Source organism: Sceloporus undulatus, chromosome 1, assembly GCF_019175285.1.
Source record: "Sceloporus undulatus isolate JIND9_A2432 ecotype Alabama chromosome 1, SceUnd_v1.1, whole genome shotgun sequence".
NCBI classification, from domain to species: domain Eukaryota; kingdom Metazoa; phylum Chordata; class Lepidosauria; order Squamata; family Phrynosomatidae; genus Sceloporus; species Sceloporus undulatus.
Window position 1 is genome coordinate 74,310,540 of NC_056522.1, and position 23,344 is coordinate 74,333,883.

At 42.1% G+C, this 23,344-nt stretch overlaps 1 protein-coding gene across 6 annotated transcripts in view; it reads left to right on the forward strand.

The window, feature by feature from the left end:
- The window catches only part of FRMD1 (FERM domain containing 1), an 86,067-nt gene extending 62,988 nt beyond the window's left edge, over positions 1 to 23,079 (forward strand). For 2 of the 6 annotated variants that reach the window (XM_042470098.1, XM_042470106.1), the window contains exons 7-14: positions 962 to 1,117; positions 5,978 to 6,043; positions 7,097 to 7,165; positions 8,289 to 8,463; positions 10,145 to 10,480; positions 10,630 to 10,746; positions 14,024 to 14,103; positions 19,322 to 23,079. In XM_042470098.1, coding sequence (XP_042326032.1) covers positions 962 to 1,117; positions 5,978 to 6,043; positions 7,097 to 7,165; positions 8,289 to 8,463; positions 10,145 to 10,480; positions 10,630 to 10,746; positions 14,024 to 14,103; positions 19,322 to 19,609 — 1,287 coding nt within the window. In that variant the 3' untranslated portion in view covers positions 19,610 to 23,079. The remainder of the gene's footprint in view (positions 1 to 961; positions 1,118 to 5,977; positions 6,044 to 7,096; positions 7,166 to 8,288; positions 8,464 to 10,144; positions 10,481 to 10,629; positions 10,747 to 14,023; positions 14,104 to 19,321) is intronic. The other 4 variants (XM_042470115.1, XM_042470124.1, XM_042470132.1 and 1 more) reach the window with 4 other exon arrangements.
- Positions 23,080 to 23,344: the final 265 nt, after the last annotated feature.

Genomic DNA, 23,344 nt, shown 5'->3' on the forward strand with positions numbered 1-23,344 from the left:
GGTGATATTGAAAGACGCCTTTTTTTTAAAGGATTATTTCTTACATGTATATGCCAACCTTTAGCCTTTTCAGATTTAAAATTATTTCACAATAAAGGTAATTAATTGACAATTAACTTCAAAACCCTTGAAGCAATATGCATTAGCAGCAGGATTAAAGTGTCTGGAAATTTTTTGTTTCGTTTTATTTGTTTGTTTTAAACTGCTTTACATGGCACCAAAAAACCTGTGAAGCAGACATCAGGCCTGTGTCTCTTTAGAGATGTTCCACAGCTCAGAAAGTCCTCATCTCTGTGCTTGCATACTGAGCCTGTAATAGGGGTTGGACAAAATGCAGCCCTGACATTGTTTTTTGCTGCTCTCAGCCTCTCCAGTTTTTCCAGAGCTCCCTTTTTCTGGCCAATCAGTCAATCAATAATTAAATAAAGGTGATTGACCTTCCCTGGAAGCACCTCAGTGCAGTATTTCTCCTTTTAAATTGGTGGTTGAAGGGGGGATGTGTTATGTAACATTTATTTAAAAAGCAACAACCTATTTATTAAAACCAGAAGTGGTCTTTGAGACATTTCTGGTGGATTTTGGTGTGGGCATTTTGGCCAGTTTAGGTATGCCATCTAGGGGCAGAGGCAGAAAAGTTTCCCCTGGCTATACTGCAGCTGCTCAGCTGGACTCTAATACAAGGGGCACCTACGAGGAACAAGAAGATCAGATGATCCCAGTATTTGTCTGGGAACAATAGGAAATGTAATCCTAGACATTTGGAGAGTATCAGATTAGAGAAAGCTGTTTTGTGCCTTGTGCTTTTCAAAGTAGCCAAAATAGTTTCCAAGACAGAGGGAGGGTCGTTTTTTCTTTCCCTGAACTTCAAATACCATTGAAGGAGTCCCAACTGTCACCTTTCATAGGTTTGTTGAAGGGATGCTGAGGAAACAGCTGACCTTGTTTCTTTCTCTCGTGGCAGATAATAGCAAAGCGGGGTAGTGATTATATCTTGAAGCACGCTCCCAAGATGCACCGAGAACAGCAAGGCCTGTCGACCAGAGAAGCTATCTTGAAGTATGTCAAGGAGTCATGCTTGCTGGAAGATGTACCTGTCCACTTCTACAGATTGCAGAAGGTTAAGCAAAATACCTTCTTTCAAGTACAAGAAGTTTGTGTTTGAAAACTGGCATCCTTGTTGAGCTCTTTTCTTTAAAACCCAAGCACAAAACTAGTATTAAGCCATATGTTCTGGGTCCGATCCAACTCCTGTTCCAATGGCAGAAGTGTTCCTTTAGCAGAATTCCACTAAGAATGCTCCCACAGAAAGAAAAGAGGAGAATGAGGTGTTGGTTTTTTTACTGTTTCCTTCCTTGTTCTGCAATCCCTCTAGTGCCATTTTCTCCGCTGTTCCAGAGCAGATTCAGGCAAGCATAGGAAAACTGATTTGGGAAGGAGGCACTGACATAGATTAAACTCCTTCTCTGCTCCACAAGTGGGATTGCCCTGCTGAGTCAGAAGCCTCCTGTAGATATAAGGAGCCCTACTAGTCCAAGGAGGCAACATATGGCCTTCCATATGTTATTAGCCTGCCTCGATCCAACCCATTCTGGCTCTAACCCAGGGGTAGGCAACCTGCGGCCCGCGGGCCGGATGCGGCCCAGCAAGGCCTTGGGACCGGCCCCAGCCCGGTCCTACCGCCAATTGCCGCCGGGGCCTTTGGGGGGCAATTGTCTATAGAAACCTCAGAAACATGCATTTATACTAACATTTTTTTAAAAATCAGCAATTTTTTTGTGTGTCCTCCATTTTTTAAAAAAAGTATCTTCCATTTGAAAATTTTGTCCTACATTTATCCTGGTTTATTTATATATTTCATTTTTTTTTAAAAAATTATTTAATTATTTATTTATTTTGCTTCGGCCCCCCAGTTGTCTGAGGGACAGCAACCCGGCCCCCGGCTCAAAAAGGTTGCCTACCCCTGCTCTAACCCATTCTATCTTAAGCTAGGCTACAGAAACTTGTGTGGCCCTGCAGATCAGTCCTTGGCAGCCTATCCCAAGATGAGGAATCATAGGAAATAAAAATTACTTCACATTGCTTTACATGACAGTCAAAACTTATTTGGTATCTCCATTGCCAGGAACAGAAATGGTAATCTTGGCACCAGAAATGCATCTCCTTTGGTGGCATATTGAACGTCTAAAACAGGGTTGGGCAAAGTGTGGCCCTAGGGTCACATGTAACATCCCCAATGGCAGTTTTGCTGCCTTCAATCTATACAGTCAAAGAGCACCTAGAGGACCACATGTTCCCCACCTCTAACTTAGCCCTGGCATATAATTAACATTACTGAAAAGGCCTCAGTTCAGAGATAAATTATTCATTAGAAGCAAGAAGTGTTCTGAAGAAATCACAAACTAAAAAACTTACATGTGATTTTACATTGATCTCTATAGCAGCAGGAGGGAAATCTTGCCTGTTATATTCTTCCTTCTATTATCCCACACTTGTTTTTTCCCCTCCCAGTTGAATCTATGTGTTTATGAATATTGCTGTAAGAGTTAGAAGGGATACAGATGGCAAGAGCTGACATGCCTTGTGTTCATGAATGCAGAAGAGCTGCAATTGGTTGCTTGAATACTTGTTTTACTTGAAATACTGCAGGGTGTGGATGGATGTGAGTGTTCTTTTTTTTCTTCTTCATGTGCTTAATAGACAGATTCATGGTATTTATTTTTATATGTTATGTCCTTTTCTATGATGATCATCACATTCTGTAGTAGCCTAGAAAGAAAAAATGAATCATTATCTATGACATAGAATGAGTTTCTAATCCAAGGTATGAAAAGTCATAGTAAATGATTACATAGTCACAGTCAGAACTTAGAAAAGTCACTCTTGTATACTACAACTCCTAGCAACCTCCACTAGCATGGCCTATCCTCCCACTAGCATCAGGGATTCTGGGATATGTAGTTCAGAGTTTTTCCAGACTCTAGTCACAGTAAGCTCTTTACAAACAGAAAGTATGTTTCTGTTGGGAAAGTAGTTGAGTGAAAGAGAAGCCTGCATTATTATTTCATGAAACTGGGAACAGAGAACCACATGGAAGCCATTTGTTGGGGCTCTGTACTGACAAAGTCTAAAACCAGCCAAACATAAACTCCATGTACTCTGCAGAGTTTATTTTTGTAGTACCTTTGATAGACTATGGCGCGTTACAGACCGCCCCTTTGGGGCGGCCTGTAGGCGCTCCTTTCCCTGCCGGATCAGGGCCTCACCTGCCAGAACAGCAGCCTCTGGGGCCCCAATCCTCCACTTTCCAGGCCGCGGGGAAGCAGCAAAAGGCCGCTTCCCCGCGGCCTGGAAAGGGGTGTCCTTGGGGCTTCATGCCCCAAGGAAACCCGAAGGCGTCGGGGACAAGCAGAAAGGGGCCGCTCGGCCCCTTTCTGCTTTGCATCACTGCCGCAGCCGTCTAAAGGCTGCGCCAGCAACACAAATCCCAGAAGGAGCTCCATTTTGGAGCTCCTTCTGGCTCCGTGGAAAGGGCGCTCTATGTGCCCTGGCGCGGCACCAGTACGTCACAACCGCGCCGCCTCATTTGGAGGCGGCGTGGTGGTGACATAGCAATGGCGGCCCCCACGTGGAACAGGTGCTGCCATTTTGTACAGACTCGATCCGTACTAGGGTTAGGGGCGTCCGGAAGGGACGCCTAGTACGGACCCAGTCCGTACTATTACGCCCGTGCGGAACGGGCCTATGGTAATCTTTTGGAACAAGGGTAAGAGACTTTTGGCTCTCTAGATATTCAGCTACAGCTCCCACAGTCCCATACCACCAGACACCACTGGACGTCCAAAACATCTGCTTTGAGCTTTACCCACCAACTCACAAACATTTTTGTTGTGGTTATCAGGGAGGACATTCTCCAACAATTCGTTGTACTCTACCATAAGGAGGTGCAAGATTCAGGCACTCTCAGCTGCTTGGTCCCCCACTGGGAAGGGAGTGTCTGATGTCATTCCTTTGTGCATTCTGAAGAACATTCTAGAAGATTTTCTTCCTGCTCTTTCGCCAGGCGAAACGTCAGGAAGAAAATCTTCTAGAACATGGCCACATAGCCCGAAAAACTATGGATGCCGGCCATGAAAGCTTTCGACTTCACATTGTTCAGACAAACAAACCAATAACATACAAAATCAATAACAAGAATGTTACTCTATGTTAACTCTACAAATTTCCCATTGCTACCTGAATTCCTGTGCAAATACTTTTTTCCAACTAAAAGGGGGGGTGGGGGAGCATCTATAACATGAAGAAAAGTATGGAACGTGTAGCCAAAGAATACTGTTATGCTCATTTGTATATTATGTTATTTACAGTAGTTATAGGCATATCCTGCTTCAGCCTACATTTGTGATGGCTTATATAATTAAAAGTGACAAGCCTATACTGGAAAGCTAATGTGGTACAATGGATTAGGATTGTGGAGACCCAAATTCAATAGGGGTTGGTGGCTTGGGAATTAGTAGGGTAATTCACCTGTTCCAGGTTTGTTAAAGATGTGATCCAAGGTGCTGACCTTATTTTCAGGATAGACTTTGCAGTTTGACACCATTTTAACTACCATGGCTCAATGCTATGGAATTCTGGGATGTGTAGTTTTGTGAGCTATTTAATCTTCTCTACCAGAGAGTTCTGATGCCACAACAAACTAGAAATCTCAGGATTCCACAGAATTTTGCCATAGTAGTGTCAAACTGCATTGTTTCTGCAGTGAAAATTAGACTTTTGCCACCTAGAGAAACTTATTTAAAAGTTTGCATTCAAACCTGGGGTTGACTCACTGTACCTCTGACACAGTAGTCACTCGTTACTTCCACTCAGATCCAGATTTCCAGTCCACCATGAAACTCACTGAGTGACTTTAAAGTAGAGAAACTGTCTCTCAGCCTAATTTACTTCATAAAGTAAAATGTAATGTTAAAAAAGAGGGAGGACTATATATTGTCTTGGGCTGCTAGGTAGAAAGGCAGGATATCAGAGACACAGAGAGAGAGAGAGATTAAAGCAATAAAAGCGGCATTAAAACAAGGGAATAAATAAATGCAATTACAAGCAATCAAAACAGCATTACAAAGAAGTAAAACATCTGCCAGAAAAACTGAATGTGTCCCTCAGCTGATCTAAATAAAAAGCTATTGCAGCACATTCCAAAGTTAGTTACAAACAATGTTACTATAGCCTCAGGGCCAGCACCAAAAGGCCTTACTTTTTGATGAGGTTGACCTGATCTCACACAGTGACAGAACACAGGACAAGACAGATCTTAATTGGCATAGTTGGGGGGGGGGGCAGATATGACTAGAATTGATGCCTATGCAAGTCCAGCCTACTCAATTACTGTAAATGTTCAAAACATCACCTCTCCAGTGGGTGCAAGCACTGCCCAGATTGTTCCTCCATCATCCTGGAAGAAGAAAGCAGCAGTATTTTGTACCAGTTAAAGTAGGTCTGGGGAATGTCACATTCTTCAAGTGCTTCCGAACTACACGCCCCATTGTGATTTTTGTGTGAACTACATTGACCTTGTGTGAATTACAACCCCCATTGTGTAATTAGCTAGATTGTTTGGTTGGTGAGAGATAGTATCCAGCAGACATCTGGAAAGCCACAGGTAATTTCCCAGCCCTAAGCTTCTATGTTTTCCAGGTCCGGCCCACATGTAGTATGCTTCAGCTGTCCTATCTGTGGAATTGCAAAGTCGTGGGAAAGTATGGCAGGCACCTTTTCCTCCAAGAAGGGGTATAGTCTATAAAATAAATGTTGTTAGCTAAAGGCAGCTTGAAAACAGTTTCTCAAAGATAGCATCATGAGCAGAATCATGCCATGCTACAAACCAGTTCTAGTGGACTAATAGCATCCCCATTGATTATCAAAGAAACATGCTTGTGGAGAGTTCCTTTTCATCTTGTACCTCTCTGTGTGTTTATAGGATAAGAAGGAGGAACGTCCTACAATCATCCTGGGTCTGACCCTTAAAGGGATGCACATTTATCAGGTAAGAGGTGGGGGTACTGCACTTAGGGCGGAAAAATGAAAAGCACAGATATAGGATGGAGGACACCTGGCTGAATGAAATTACGTGTGAAAGGGATCTAGGAGTCCAAGTAGACCACAAGTTGAACATGAATCAACAATGTCATGTGGCAGCTAACAAGGCCAATGCGATTTTAGGCTGCATCAATAGAAGTATAGTGTCTAGATCCAGGGAAGTAATAGTCCCACTGTATTCTGCTCTGGCCAGGCCCCACCTGGAATACTTTGTCCAGTTCTGGGCACCACAATTAAAAAAGGACATTGAGAAACTCTAGCATGTCCAAAGGAGGGTGACTAAAATGGTGCCAGGTCTGGAAACCATGTCCTATGAAGAACAACTTAGGGAGCTGGGGATGTTTAGCCTGGAGAAGAGAAGGTTAAGAGGTGATATGATAGCCCTGTTTAAATATTTGAAGGGATGTCATATTGAGGAGGGAGCAAGCTTGTTTTCTGCTGCTCCAGAGACTAGGACCCGGAGCAATGGATGCAAGCTGCAGGAAAAGAGATTCCACCTCAACATTAGGAGGACCTTCCTGACAGTAAGGGCTGTTCAACAGTGGAACCAACTCCCTCGGAGTGTAGTGGATTCTCCTTCCTTAGAGGTCTTCAAACAGAGGCTGGATGGCCATCTGTCGGGGATGCTTTGATTGTGATTTCCTGCATGGCAGGGGGTTGGACTGGATGGCCCTTGTGGTCTCTTCCAACGCTACGATTCTATGATTCTATGGTTCTGGGAAGTCCTGGGCCACATGCAAGCTGTGTGCCATACAGTTTCCACCCTTTTTCTAAACCACAGCTAGGGAAACTATGTCCATCTAGATATTCTTGGACTCCAGCTCATAAAATCTCTGACTTTTGGCCATGAGAACTGGAGTCCAGGAACATCTGTAGAGCCACACATTCCCCAGATTCTATAGGTCTTACATTCCTTTCACTATCTTAATATTTGCTTGCATGGCTATATTATAAACCTCACAAGATTTTGTTTTTTACCTTGTATTTGATTTCCTTTTAGGAAGTGAATCATGTTCGCCAGCTTCTCTATGACTTCCCCTGGTCGTATGTTGGGAAACTTGCATTTCTGGTGAGCTTTGCAGAACTCAATCATGTCCTCTTCCTTTTCTATTTGAATCTTGATGTTTCAAGGCTGGCAAACACTCTTGTTCCTTAATAGAATTTGTCATTGCGTGCCTTTGTTTTTGACTCACAGGGACCCTAAGGTGAACCTTTCAAGGGATTTTCTAAGGCTGAGAGTGTGTTGACTTGTCCAAGGTCACCCAGTTGGTTTCAATGGCTGAACAGGGATCAAACCCTAGTCTCCAGAGTCATAGTCCAATGCGCAGCCACCACAGTACATTGGTTTCATCTTAATAGAATAGCTAAAGTTAAACCATGCAATTTATGCTGCAGTACTATATACACTTTGTTTCTGTTGTGTGCCTTCAAGTTGTTTCCAGCTTATGGAGACTCTTAGGCGAATCTATCACAGGTTTTCCTAGCAAGATTTGTTCAGAGGAGGTTTTGTTTGCTCTCCTCTGCAGCTGAGTGAGTGTGGCTTACCCAAGGTCACCCAGTGGGTTTTCATGACTGAGCAGGGATTCAATCTCTAGTCTCCAGAGTCATAGGCCAATGCACAAACCACTACACCCCCCTGATCCTCTGGGAATGAGTCTTATTAAACTCAATAAATCCTACATCCAAGGAGATATGCATAGGATTGGACTGGATTAAAATTAATCCCCTTTCTTTGCAGGGTGCAGAAGATGCTCAGATTTGGGCAAAAGTCCTAAAAGATAGCCAAGGGTCAGACATTGTCTCCCCCCTGCTGCACTTTGTGCTCAGATGTCCAATTAAGAAACCATTTTGGATCTTTAGAGCCTTATTGGCATATGCAAAAGGAGGCAGCCACTTTGGATGTTTCTGAGGACTAAAGTTGTAGGAAACAGCCATATCTTTGATGTAGAAAATAGACTTTGTACACTCAAGATCCTAGGATCAGTTAGTTGTAGGCAATTGCTGCTTCAGGTTCCAAAGAAAGACCAGCCTCAAATCCTAGAAGGTAATGCCAGCTGCTACAGGACTATATAGACCACTGCTCCCATTTTTGGGATCTGCTCTGATGTTCTCTTAAATCCTCATCTTTTCCTCATTTTATTCCTTTTTTTGTTTTGTGTTTGATTTGGTTTTGTGTTTTGTTTCCAAATTAGGGGAAAAAATTTGTGATCCAGCCCGATGGTTTGCCTTCTGCCCGAAAACTGGTTTACTATACTGGCTGCCCTTTCCGGTCTCGACATTTGTTGCAGCTGCTTAGCAACAGTCACCGGCTATTTCTTAACATCCAGCCTGTACTTAAGCAGATCCAAATGATGGAAGATGCAGAAGGTATGGGATGGACAAGTTTTACATTTGGGAAAGGGCCAAGCTTGCTAAAAAATATTGGGTGAATGAAAAGTTATTGATTTCCAGGGATGTATCCATACTACACAATTATGGCACTCTGATACAACCTGAAAACTCATAAATTCATTCTATAGAATACTGGGATTTGTAGTTTCATGAGGTATACTGTTGTCATTCCAAGAAGTGAACTAAGGTCTGGTCCAGACTGGTGCTTTGTACTGGCCTGGACATGTAGTAGAGTTGCCCGGGGGCAGAGCGTCCGCACGCCCCGCAACCCTACTACATGGCAGCATCATCATGGTGGCCTCCCATCTATATGGGGCTGCCATGATGCCAGCACCACCACTGAACAACCAAACATGGGGCACAGGAAGTGGTGTCATGACGGCGCCACTTCCTGGTTGCGGCGCCACAAGCTTCATTTCCACGGCAACCAGATGGCTGCGGGAACAAAGCCATGGGAGAAAGGGGCTGGGCAGCCCCTTTCTCCCATGGCTCCGCCTGTCGGGGTATTCTGGGGCATGAAGCCCGAAGGACACCCCTTTTCGGGACCACAGAGAAGCAGCATTTTGCCGCTTCTCCATGGTCCCGAAAAGCATTGGGTTGGGGCCTCTGGGCTGCTGGTGAGGCTGCCCTGCCCCCAACCTGGCAAGAAAAGGGGCAGTCTGTACTGCGCCTAAATTAGAGATTTGAAGTCCTCCCCTCTGTCCCCATACAACTGGGAATCCCAGAATGCTTCAGGTTAGATCAGAGCCATAGTAGTTAAAGTGGTATCAAACTGGTATGTGCAGTGTGGACACAGAACAGATCAGAAAATTGCTAGGCAATTGACCCTGTGAAACAAGTGTAACTGGTTGACATGGTTTGACAAGGTTCACATTGTGCAGGGAGTGGCACTGCCATAGACCCCCAATCACTACAGCCTTCTATTACCCTCTTTACCCTCTAGTTTGGAGTACTTGAGCAAAAAATGGTATAAGAACAAAAGGAGTTGTATATGTTGCAGCACTGGAATACTGTTTGATTATTTTGGGCCCTCCCTCCTTAATTGCCAGGGGTCATCATTTCTTGCCCAGATCTCATCTGCATTCAGGTTTTATTTTTGTAATTTCAAAAAAGCTAGTTTTTGGCCAGAATCCTCTAGGTGACTAGTATATTGAAGTTGCTCAAAAGATGGTTATTTATTTGTAGAAAAGCCAATAAACAGCTATCTTTTGAGCATCTTGGGATGTGACTCTTGCTTCTTTTATGGATTACATTGGATGCTCCCCAGTTATTGTTTTGTTTTGTTTTACTTACGTTAGTGTAACCGGTTATGATACCAATGTAAATACTTTTGAGACATTGCACAAAGAGGAATCTAGTGCTTCTTTGTACAGCATTTCCCCTCTAAGACTATGCAGTGGCAGCCAGACCATCCTTGTCCCATCCCCAATGAAAATGATTGGCTGGGGAATGGAATACCATCAGTCTGTCATCATCTCTTCTAGGCCTTCTGCATAACTACACTGGCAGAATTTAACACTCTAGTAGCTTTAGATAGGATCTTGGCCCCAGTCTGTTGTAGCATAGTATTTGAATATTATTTATCTTGGTTATTGTGCTAATATAAGATGCAGTCCCTTCTTTACTCTTTTCTCCACATCCTGTTCTTTTCTTCTAGAGAAGAAACGATATCGGGAATCCTACATCAGTGATACATTGGAGATGGATCTTGATCCATCAGACAAGCGTTCACACGACAGCGGAAGTAGCAGAGGCAGCGAGAGAAATAATCGGTTATCTCGACAGTCAACAGATAGTCATGGCAGCTCCCACACTTCTGGCATTGAGGCTGATTCAAGACACCGGATATCTGTGGAGATGTCAGTGGATGAGCCCTTTGGGATGAGTCGGGTTCATCAGAAGGAGCAGTCTTGTAGCTCAAACATCAGCTGTGGCAGTTCTGGCATTGATAGTGGTGGCAAAGAGAGAGCAGAAGATGACTCTCAGGATGATGGTAAGACTTGGAGGAAAATGAGTGAGAGGCAGTGACATCCTACCTCTTCCCCTTCCATTAAGACAGAGGGCTGGTGGTAGTTCTGGTAGTGGTTCAATGAGGTTAGAAAAAGATGAGTTATTATGCTGAGCTCTCTTTCACAATTCTAGAAGTTGAATTAGTAGTGGATGAACCAGAAGAGGTACCAGTGGATGAGCCACCATTAGAAGAAACTATCCGTGAAGAATCTGTTGATTCTCAGGCAGAAAATGGTGTGTGTTGCCAAGGTGAGGTAGTCCCTGCATACCTCTTTATAATTTTATCTTGTTTTCTGGGGTTTTAAGTATTGCAGCTTTCTAAATCTCTGTCTAAAACCAGCTTTGAAGAGTAAAGTTATTCAGCTGTATTCCAATTCTAGTTTTTTTGCTTACTTCAAAGGGATCTGTGTGTGAAGTGGAAAAAAATATGGCTGATACATTAAATCATTGTAGTTTAAGAAGGTCATTAGATGAGTCTGTGGAGACAGGGAGTTGTAAAGAATACCTTTCAGCTAAGCAGAGTTCAGTAATTCTTCAAAAGTACTGGAATTCTCTATGTGATATATTTACATGTTTTCATGACTAGTTATGTGCAATAAACTTGCTTCTGAGTGTCTTAGATGTTTATCACACTACACTGCTCCCTCGGGTTACGAAATTAATTCGTTCCGCGGCCGCTTTCGTAACCCGAAAAGCCTTCGTAAGCCGAATTGCCATAGGCGCTAATGGGGAAAAGCCGCGTTTCGTGCAAAAAAGCGCCGAAAAGCACCAAAAATTTTCTTCGTAACCCGAAAAAACATTCGTAACCCGGAACAATTATTTCCAATGGGATTTTTTCGTATCCCGAAAATTTCGTAACCTGGGTATTTCGTATCCCGAGGTACCACTGTATACTTTTAAAGTGCTACTATTCCACTTTGACTGCTCTAGCTGCTTCCTGTTGCATTCTGGGATTTGCAGTTTTAAGGAGGGGTATTTAGAATTCTCAGGCAGAGAACTCTGTCTGAGAATTCTAAATACTCCTCCTTAAAACTGCCAATCCCAGAATGCAACAGGAGGCAGCTAGAGCAGTCAAAGTGGAATAGTAGCACTTTAAGAGTATAGTGTGATAAACACTTTAATTATAATCTTTTTGCATTGAACGCATACTGTTGACCTTCTCTATTTTTGCCCTTTTCTGTAAGGAAATTATTAAATGCATATTCCCTAGTCACATTCATCTTCAGAATTGGGATCCTTCAGAGCAGTTTCTTAATTCTTTAGCTCAACAAGCAGCCTTTGGCCTAACTTTATGTAGCCCTTAGGTTAAATTTAACAGCCCACTGCTTGCAGTCACTTCAATTCTAGCAAGAGCTGTTTGTCCTTCAAAAGGGAAAGAACAGTGCACCAGAAAGATAGAAAGGAGTATACCAGCCCATTTTGTGCTGTTCCCTGACCAGCTGTTGGTTCCAGCTTGCCTGCTGCTAGCATGTGGCCAGAACAAATTGCCTCCAGTAAAGTGTGACCCTCCAGAAAAGAAAGTTTGCTCACCCCAATTTATTTGTTGATACAAATAGTGTAAAAAGTAGCCATATGACTGCATAGAGGAACTGGTGAGCAGCATACCATTATTACTTATTATTATATACAGCTGCTGAAATTCTAGAGTTCTCAACACCTGAGGAAGCCTCTGTTCTCAAGGAGTATTTTTTGGACCTCAATACTTCACAAAGGCACCTCTGCCCAAGCTGGTGCCTTCAGATATTGACATTCTTGTAGACTGGGGGATAGTTCAGTCTCATCTTTGGAAGAGCCTGAAGATAAATTGTCTCTATCTAGAAGTACAGCCTTGGGCATCTCTGAGGGTCCTAAGCCTACAGAGTCAGCCAGCTCCTCGCCAGTTTCTGGTGCTGTACAATCCAACTCTTTCTTCCTGGAAGGTTTATCTCGGGGGGGGGGGGATGATTGAAACAGGTATGGTTCCCCAACCCATCTCTTTTTATATTAGAATTTTATCGGTTGTAACTACTTAAGCACATATCCACTCTTTGTATAGCCTAGATGTCCATCTTACCTATATCAACATAAATAAGGCAGCAAATCAAGCTATCAGGAATAGTCTGTCTGTTACCTTCTCTTCCTACATTGGATACATGCTGAAAAGCAGCCTGATTATGGGCCCTGGTTCCCCAAATGAATTATGTCCAACTTATAACACTATGGCAGTGGATGTGAAATGGAACTGGTCTGAGCATTGGTATAGAACTGTCTAATTAAAAAAAATAATTGTAAACTGCTCTGATAGCCTTTAGGACTGAAGGGTGGGGTATAAATACCATAGGTAGGTAGGTAGGTAGGTAGAGAGAGAGAGAGTTGCTACATGGAAGATGAATCAATGCAACTAAACATAAGAAAAACAAATTGTGGTGATGCCCTCCTCCCAGACTTTCCTAGGCTTTATTACTGATTCACTATTAATAGGAACAAGTTCACAGTCCTTTCTGTGTACATGATGTTTCCCTAGCGTGCTTTCCTTCTGAAAGGCCAATTCTAGCAATTCTTGGGTGACTCCCCACTGCCACTGCCCACCTTTAGAATTCTCACTGTGACATTTGGTACCCACCATCCTGTTAATGACATACACAAGCGTAAGTATACCTTATACTTGTCTACTGTATATCTAGTTTGGGTTGTTGCAGAAGTTGGCATTCTTTTGCAGCCTGCTTATTGACCAAAAATCCCTAGGACCTATGGTTTTGCTGCAGCAGTGTGTCTGACCAGTCATTCTGTGGCTGGTGCAGAGAATGAGGAATTGGAGAGAATCTGGTTTTGAGGTGTAGCCAGATGGTCTTTTAATCCTCTCCCTGCAACTTGCTAATGGTCACTGAATGGCCATTCTGGGGGACTGTTGCAGAAAGTATGAGTCATAGAGGAGCAGAGACCTGTAGCAGAGCAACAGCTGCAGAACTCTTACATTACACATGGTAATGCGGGATCTTGTCTGTTGTATGTTACATTTCCCAACATACTGTAAGCTGATTTTGGACTTCATCATAGATTAATAATAATAATAATAATAATAATAACAACAACAACAACAACAACAACATATTTATAGCCCGCCTTTTCACAGGGAATCAAGGTGGGTTACAATATCAGAAAAATCAATAAAAACAATACACATTAGAGTGTATTATTTAAAATAATCCCCTTCCCATCCCCCCATCCCAATCATAAAAACAAAACAATATAAAATATATGACAATATAAGCTTAAAAATTATAAAGGAAGGGACAGCTAAAAATAGGGGTAGGATACAGTTAAGGTGAGAATCTATGTTTACAAGACAGAAGGGACATCCATACTCATGGAGAGGAGGCTAATCTTGAAAGGCCTGCCGGATAGAGTAGGCTCACTAAAATGCATGAGACTAAAGTTAATCATGACTGACATAGATTTTGCTGATTTCATGATAAGGTATCCAGTGCTTAGCATGGACCAGTTTGCACCTCCCATTCAGATTCTTTTCATTTCCTTTTCCTGACAGACATGAATAAGAACTCTCTTTCAGTAGTACAAGTCACATTAATAAAGGTCAAAGGCCAAAGTGTGGAATCCCTTTGTCAGGTAAGATTTTAAAAAATGATCATCATATTTATACAGTAGCCCTATTCAAGAGTTCTAATTGCCCCACAAATCACTCTGTGATTGTGTGTGTGTGCACTTTCAAGTCAACAGTTGATTTATGGCAATCCCATGAATTTCATAGAGTTTTCTTAGGCAAGGAATACTCACAGGTGGTTTTGCCAGTTTCTTCCTCTGAAATATAGCCTGCAGCACTTGGTATTCAGTGGTGGTTTCCCATCCAAGTACTAACCAGGGCTGACCCTGCTTGGCTTCCATGATCTGGTGCCTGTAGGGTTTTTAAGTGATGCAGTACAAGAAAAATAATAGGATTGTTGTGATTAAAACACATATCAGACAGGTGAAAACACACTTGTCCATTTAAAAGTACTTCTGTAGAAATCTGATTTAATTGCCCAAGGCCTGCCTGAATAGATAGAGCTTTGCCTATTAGCAAAAGGATAATAGCGAGGCAGCAGCCTCCTTTTCCTTTAAAGGGACTTTGATAGCCTACAAGTGGCCACCAAGGACAGCTTTGGTTGTGTTTCCATCAGATAAATTTCTGAGGATGGTAGGACTGAGAGATGAGCTTCCCTTAAAGATCAAAATCTGAGGTAAGCTTACATGGGATAATACAACGTGAGAGAATATAGTCCTATTTGTTCTATTTCTTCTGTTGTCATCCTTACTGTTTTCAACCTAATCATCCAACACACTTTGGAAGAAGGATGTATACACTGGAAAGATTTTACTACTTGTTCAGACTCCACATGTGCATTGAATGTATGTAAGATCAAGGTTCTGTTTCACAGCCAGGAAACCTACAGAAGTAGGGTTGCCATAATTCTCTTGCGCAAAATGTAGGGCATTCAAGAAAAATGGAGGACATGGCCAACTAAAACCCAAAAACATTAATAAAATATTTTAAAACAATATAAATTCATGTTGTGCCTCACCTACAGCCCCGCTGGATCTTTTGGACCTCGGCCCCGCACGACTGCACATCAGGCCCAGGAGGCTTCCTGCCTTCTCGCTGCACCTCCGGATCTCTCTGGGCCTTGGTCTTGGCTCCAGCCAGGCAGCATGGCTGCATTTCAGGCCCAGGGAGGCCTCCTACCTCCTTGCTGCACCGACAGATCTATCTGTGCCTCGGCTGAGGCCCCAGAGAGGTGGTGAGGTTGTGGCTCAGGCCCAGGGAGGCCACCTGTCTCCTCTTTGTGCTGCCGGATGTTTCTGAACCTCATCCGAAGCCGCGGACAGGCAGCACAGCTATGCCAGGTCCAGGAAGGCCTCTTGCCTTCACACCATGCCACCAGGGCCGAGGCTCCAGAAGATGCAGCGAGGCCAGCTAGGCCTCCCTGGGGCTGGAGGAGGTCTTGGCAGAGGCCCCAACTGTGGGTCGGCCTCCTCCAGCCCCAGGGAAGCCTAACAGGCCACAGTGGGTCTTTAGGGGAGGAAGCCAGTGGAGGCGTCCATCTTGGAGGAGGAGGAAGAGGAGCTGGAGGAGGAGCTGGAGGAAGCTTTCTGCCTTGTTCCAGCCACATTTTCTCCAGTAGACTGGAGATTGACCAAATTTGGCCTGGAACAAGGCAGAAATCTGGGACTGGAGGGGTCAAAAATGCCCAGCCAGGACAGGACATTTTTGGATCCTCCAATCCTGGATTGTCCCACCCAAAACTGGGAAATGGCAACCCTATATAGAAGCCATAGTTGGTAGTCATGCTGGTTGGGGGATTCTGGGAACTGATCCAAAAATAACTTCTAAATATTCTAAGCTGCTCTGGCAGATATGTGCCCTCTAACACAAAAAAAGGGTGATAGGGACAGTAAGGGAGGGAGCAGAGCTGGCCCACACTTCCCCCTTCTTCCTCACACAATTCTCATTCTGGTTTTAAACTCTTGTGATTTTGTATTGTGCAACATCTGTTTCTCAGCCTAACATTTAGACGAAATCCCTTCAAAAGTTGGATACAACCTAAACACAGGATGTGTAGGGATGGATTTATCTCTTGGATTTCGTTTCTAGCAGTAGTATCTTCTGCTGGAACTTAAGCAATAATATTGTGGTTTGTTTAAAAATAGTTCATCTTTATACTTCAGCCATTAAAATTTCTGTATCCAAAATGTGGTTGTCGTTGTAAGAAAAGACTGATGTTAGACCTTCAGCACTGCAGGACTAGCTGTTTGTTCTTGGTTTGTGGTTAGAGTCAAAATTGCTCAGCTAAGAAAATTTAGAAATTTTCATTCCCTCACACAGAGTAGCAAAAGAGATCTGAAAGTTAAAGGAAGTTCACCCTGTCAACAGTTGCAGAGTAAACTGCTAGTTAGAATTAATATAATTCATTTCTCTTGAATCCATGAAAATCAACAAGGTAGCTAATGTATAACTGTAACATACACACTGGCCAGCATGGTGTAGTGTTTGAGTACTGGACTAGACTCTGGAAATCAGAGTTTGATTCCCTACACAACCATGAAATGCACTGAAGCTGCATCCAAACTACAGAAATAATCCAGTTTGACATCACGTTAATTATGATGGCTCAATGCTATAGAATTCTGGGAACTGTAGTTTGTTGTGGTACCAGAGCGCTCTAAGAGAGAAGGCTAAATGTCCCACAAAACTACAAATCCCAGAATTCCATAGAGTTGAACCATGGGAGTTAAAGTGGTGTCAACCTGGATTATTTCTGCAGTACAGATGCAACCTGGATGACTAGTCACACACCTCAGAAAATCCAGTGATAGTGTTGCCGTAAGTCAGAAATGACTTGAAGACACACAACAACATCCATAATTGTGAACTTTTTCAAGGGCTGATTCTGATTTGTTTTTATGCACTCTTGACTCTCCCTTATTTTAAAGGGAGAGTTAAATACATGATTTAAACTGCAGTCCTGCTGTGACCATGCTTGCTGGAGGATTCCAGAGTTGTAGACTGAACTCCATTTTGAGTTTGCAGAATGTAAACTTCCACAAGCATCCTTCTGCATTACTCCCATGGAGCATCCTGGAGGGAAAAGATAGCCAACCAGGCAGAGGCATGAGGGAAGTTTCCCAGTGCATCTCTTCACATGTCCCCAGCTGTAGCTGTTTGGGTCAGAGGCAGAGCTCTACCTGGTGTCATCCAGCATCTGCTATACAGCTGGGGCAAAACTGTTATGCAAAGAGGTACTGGAAAAACAAGTTACTTTGGCATAGCCCTGGCTACACTAGCATAAAGCCACAAGGAGTTTTAGCCATAGGGCTAAATACTATTTAGGGAACATTTGTTAGACACCTTGAGCTCTTTGATGGAAAGAATACTAATGTTAATCAGTCAATAAACACATAGGCAAACAGAATATGGGATAAAATGGATACTTAGGGCCAAAACACATTGCAGAAATAATCCAGTTTCACACCGCTTTAACTACCCTGGCTCAGTGCTAAGGAATTCTGGGAACTGGAGAACCAGAGCTCTCTGACAGAGAAGGCGAAATGCCTCACTAAACTACAATTCCCCAAATTTCCTAGCTTTGAGCAAGGGCAGTTAAAGTGGTCTCAAACTGGATTATTTCTGCAGTGTGTTTTGGCCATAGTCATATCCAGCAAGGTAATTATAGATTTGTATTATTATTATTGAGTGCATTACTGTTGTTTAATTTTAATGTTACTACTGATCCTCTATAAAGTACTTTCAATTTTCTGAGTCCTGTTCAGAGATTAAAAGATAAAGGCACCTACCCATAGGCTCACAATCTAATGGACACAATATGAAAGAAAAAAATGAATAGGGAGACAAAAAGAAAGCGGGTTACACACCGCCGCTTTGCAGCGGTCTGCCGCCACCGCTGCTTGCTCCGCGAGGGAGCTGTAGCAGCCACACCGCGCGGCTCCCGCGTGGAGCAAAAAAGGAGCTCCAAAATGGAGCTCCTTCTTGCGGCGCCTCTATGACGTCGCGAGGCGCCGCTGGCGCATTCGCGACGTCATAGGCGCCGCGACACGTCTGGACGCTATGTGTCTGATACGTAAACATGGCAGCCCCCATGTGGAAGGGGCGCCGCCATGTTGTACGTATGGAATACGTACTAGGGTTAGGGGTGTGTGGAAGCACCGCCCCTTCCTAACCCTAATACGTATTCTATACGTATTTTTTGGCGGTCTGTAACCCGCCCAAGATTAGAGCAGCAGACCTTCCTCCCCTCTCTTTTGGACAATAGATGTGGACAGATTGGCCTAATGCTTGCTGTGACGTTCCTTTCAGTACCCAGAAATACAGTGGGCCTTTGGTATCTGCTGGGGTTTGGTTCCAAGACCCTCTCATCCATCCACCCCCATGGATATCAAAATCTGGACACTCAAGTCCCATTATATACATTGGGATAGTAAAATGGTGTCCCTTATATAAAATGGCAAAGTATGGTTTTTTTATTGTTTTTTTTTTGTTTTTTTTTTTTTGTTTGTTTTTAATATTTGCAAAGCATAGATGGCTGAATCTGTGGATATGGAGGGCCAACTTTTTTTTAAAAAGTGTCACAGGTTATTCATATGCTTTAAATTATGTCTTGCACACAAAAGCTAATCTTTTTCCTTTTCTTTAAAAGGATTCTTACACATAAATTCATCCTGGATACAAAAGTGGGGAAGTGTTTATCCTCTCAATATTTTGGCCTGCAACTCACACAATTCCTTATCATTGGCCATCTGAATGGGACTGATACTATAGAATTACAAATTTCAATTGATCTTTAGCAAAACATAGCAAAAACATAGCTTTTGCTGCATAGTTATGGAATCACCACTTGATCATGACCAAATTGAAAAAATGTAATTATAGAGAGATAAAAACAAAAACTAACCTTGCAGTTATTATGATAAAATATTTGTAGGTTTTTTTCATTGAAATGCAACCTACCTATTTCCAATTCAGACAAGAACAGTTATTTCAGCCAAATGATTCCTTTCCAGTATTCCATTCATTGTACATGCCACTGAGGACAGTGCGTCCTGAGTTTAGAAAAATCTGGGCATTAATAGTTGAATGACTTCACAATTCTGTAATGGTTCACAGCTCCTTCATTAAGACAATTTCCTTAAAAGAGAGCAAGAGGAATGTTAGCAATTTGAGATGAGATGGGGATGTGCTGGGAACATGACTACACACAATCTCCCTTGTTTTTCTATGACTTGTTTGCTTCATGTTGTCTGCTTATAATATGTGCCCTTCTTAAACTGGCAGATTACACAGCCCAAAGTTATGAAGTACCCTGACAAGCATAGCCAGAGTCTAGATGACATTCGTCTTCACAAGTGTCTTCATCCACCACTCAGTGCTACTCTGTCTTCGGATACCTCGCACAGCTATACCTTTGGTTGCACATTAGAGGATAAACTGGCCAGCTACGGATGTGTTTATTCAACAGCAGACTGTAAAACCAAGTCAGCTCTCTATGGAAAGAGGTCCATGAACTGTTTGTCACTGGATCTCTTGGGAGAAGATCAGCTCCCAGAGGAATTTGTGGTGTGATCACACTGGGTCCATGTCACTGAACAGCATCTAGAAAAAAATGAAATGATTGTTGGTCTGATAGAAAAGAGAATTCATTCTCTCTCTGTATCTCTATACCTCATAATGTGGGAAAGTTGTTTTCCTTATTGTTGCCTCTCTGTGGTTTATCCTTTTTTTTATGCAGCAGAGCTGATCAAAGTACAAGTTAATAATTGAAGTACATCCTCTTCAGTGCTCCAGTACTAGAGGAAAGAGATCCTTGACTATTGGCAAGAATACGTTTCTCACTAAAACACCTGGTGGGCAAATGATTCAAACTAATAAATACAACTGGCGGACACACAACATTTGCTTGCTGTTTTTACACAAACTGGTTTGCTGTATTGTGGGTTTTCCCCCCACACTGTTTCAGCATGTGTAATTTTTTGGGAGGTTGATTTTCTAGAATGTACCTTCATCAACTGTCTGCCAAACAGATGCTCTGTAATGTTGTGGGCTTCCTAAAGTGGAAAACCTGCCTTGTGTCATAAGCAATTTTCAAGGTGTTTGCCCAAACATTTCTGAAAACAATATATCGGTATATATTTTACATCCTCAGTAGGCTATTTGGGGAGAGAGCATCACTTTGAGACTTTGCCACTGCTTGTTTTAGCTTTTGTCTGCCCTATTCTAAGCCATTTCTTGAAAAAATGACCAGAAAAACAACTGATATTATTCTTAGGGATAAGTAGCATTTTATACCATAATGTTTGTAACATGCTGAAATTCATCATGCCACAATATGTTAGAAAAATTTTATAAGTACTGTAAATAAATGCCACAAATTGCTTAGAAATGATAATACAGGTCAGTAATTTCTGTAGGACTGGTCCATGACTTTCCCAGAGCTGTAAAATATGACAATTTTCCCTTCAGGTTCATGGACAGTGTGCATTGAAATCCCATTGATTTCAGTGAGACATGAGCTTGTTAAACCATCTAGAAGATGGTATGTACAGAAGGTAGGGAAAGAATCCTGCTAATTAATTCTGTTAACTGATCTTGATTCTGAAATCTAGTTAATCCCAACATTGTTTCACCAAAAATACTGTCTTAACTTTTACGAGCCATGCAACAGGGCACTTCATATCTTCCCAATATATATATATATATATATATTCCTCAGAGGTCAGTTAATACACCCATGTTCATCACTCACTGCCTGTAGAATCAAGCAGAAATGACCTGCTTGTATGTGTGTACTAGTTGCAGTCCAACAACATGTGGGGCCTTTCCACACTACACACTATTCCAGTAGAAAACAATGTGAATGGAGTGAAAGGAGAGGGAATTTATAATTGAAGGAGGAACTCTCATTGGCTACATTTCTCTGTAACTCAACAGCATCATAGTTCCACATGCAAACCTATATGAGGCTAGCCTAGATGAAATGTCAAACCGGAATGCTCTGTCTCTCTTTCTCTGTTCCCTCCCATGCAAATTACAGGGACAGGTCCAAATGAGAATCCCAACAAGGGGCACAGTGTTAAAAGCCTTCTTTTCCCATACCTTGGGTCTTATCCAGATCATCCTGCCCTACACCTGTTTTTTTTTTTTTTTTAAAAACAATTGCTAATTGAGTAACTGGTGTATCTTCTTGTTTGGCTCCCAGTGTTAGGTGGCAATGAAGGGAGCAGTCAAGAGATGTATCTAACTGAGTTAATCTATCTCAAATCTTTCCAAGTATTTTCTTTTCTCCCTTCAGTTTAGTTCTGTGTTGTTCCAAGTATGGCTGAGCTTTGATGGTAAATCTGAGAATGTAATTCAAGTAGTGTACCATTATCTTAATAGTATTATTCCTCCTTTTGGCAGTAGAATATTTATTTTGCCCACCCCAACTTTGATCACTTGAACATTTCTTTCTGGATTGCCTGTTGCCATAGAAATAAATTAAAGGGTCAAAGAAACCCATTTCCCACAAAATTGTAGGGCTAGAAAAAACTAGTAACATCTACAACAGTGGAGTTTTTTAGTTTTTGTTTTAATGTCTCTCCAAACATTTAAAGAGAATGGAGGAGGAGGAGGAGCAGTAGCAGCAGTGTGGATAAAGATCACCATTATGGCACATTTTATTTTCTTGTGTACCTACTTGCAAAACGGATGAGAAATCAGCAGCAAGTTCTGAGAACTACCTGAAAGAAAAGTCACTTTCACAATCTGCATGAGAATAAATAGAAGCCGATTTTTAGGGGTTCATGCAGAATCTCTTCCCAGTAGATTATGGTCCCTTACTACCTTTTGCCAATTTGACTTTCAGTGATCCTAGTGAACCAGTTAATCACCCTCGATGCCCATGTATGAGAATCATACAGATGTTGTTAGTCTGCAACTCTCAGTATTCCTTCACCATTGGTTGTTCTGGCTTGAGATACTGGGAGTTGCAGTCCACCTACATGTGATGCCTTTCCACACTACACAACTAAAACATTATAGTTACACATTAACTGCCATAGCTGCATTCTATGGAATGCTGGGTTTTGTAGAGTATGGTGTTCTCTGGTTGGGAATTCTAAATACCATTCCTAAAATTCAAATCCCAGGATTCCATAGGAGGTTACTATGGCAGTTAAAATGGAATAATAATGCTATAATTGTGCAGTGTGAAAGGGCCCCTGGAGAGCCTCATGATTCCATACCTCTCGGTAATTTTATTTATAAGATCTGCTCCATTGAGCAGTCATGGCAACCCCTACTGCCCTACCTCCATCTTCAATAAATGCTTTTACACTATATCCACTTTGCACACACAGGACAAATCTGTGCCATCCCTATCAGTTGTTCCCATTGCATGTTGCTCATTGCTTCAAGCTATTATATACTCTTTCTCTCTCTCTCTTAAATCTATATATTCATATTGATTTCATTTTAGTAAGTGAGAATGAAAATCTTGCAGTTTTTCATGTGCCTTGACCCAGTTTTTCAAGACAGGTATAATGAGATGGTGAGATGGTGCTCAATATGAGAACTAGTTCTCTCCCGAGAGTCATGAAATCCAGCAGTGATCCTGCCAAACATAAGTTGCTTGATGTCTCCTGTTGAAAAGGTAATATGAGAATCTGGGCCAATAGTGATACAAACTTGTCTTAATGAAATTTCTCCAAGCACTGCAATGATTATTATGCAATCTTCTTTTGATTCTTGTGAATGTAAGACTCCTGACATATATAGAGAGAGATTTTCATCACAAAGGTCTATTTTATGTTTAGTTTAGCTGTGGTTTGGAATTTTTATTTTTATTTTTTTAAAAGCTTTTAATCTACTGAAGAGATGAAAACCAGCTGGCAATATTTGTTCAGCTGTATGAGTGGTTGCAGTCACTCCATTTTTAATGGCTGATGTTCCTCCTTTCCATGAAAGGAAATTTTTGTATGGGAAAAACACATGCACACACATAGATCGATCTGTCTGTCTGTCTTTGTATACATATGTAATAAAATGATTGAAAAGCAGACTTGTATGTGTGTCATTTAAATGTAGGACAGAAGTGTGAAAGTGGTCTTGGAAGTTATGAGAGAGAAAGAGTAAAAATGCTCCTGTCAAATGTATGTCTTCTAATACCTATTATGTTGCTACAACTTTTGCAAGATCAGCCACTATGGAGATAGTGGTGTGAGAAGCCAAAAATTGTCACCACAGGCCCCCAGTGGTTTGGGAAGAACTCTTGCTTCCATTAGAAACTTTTGGAAAAGCTTTCTAAACAAATGGGACACTGAT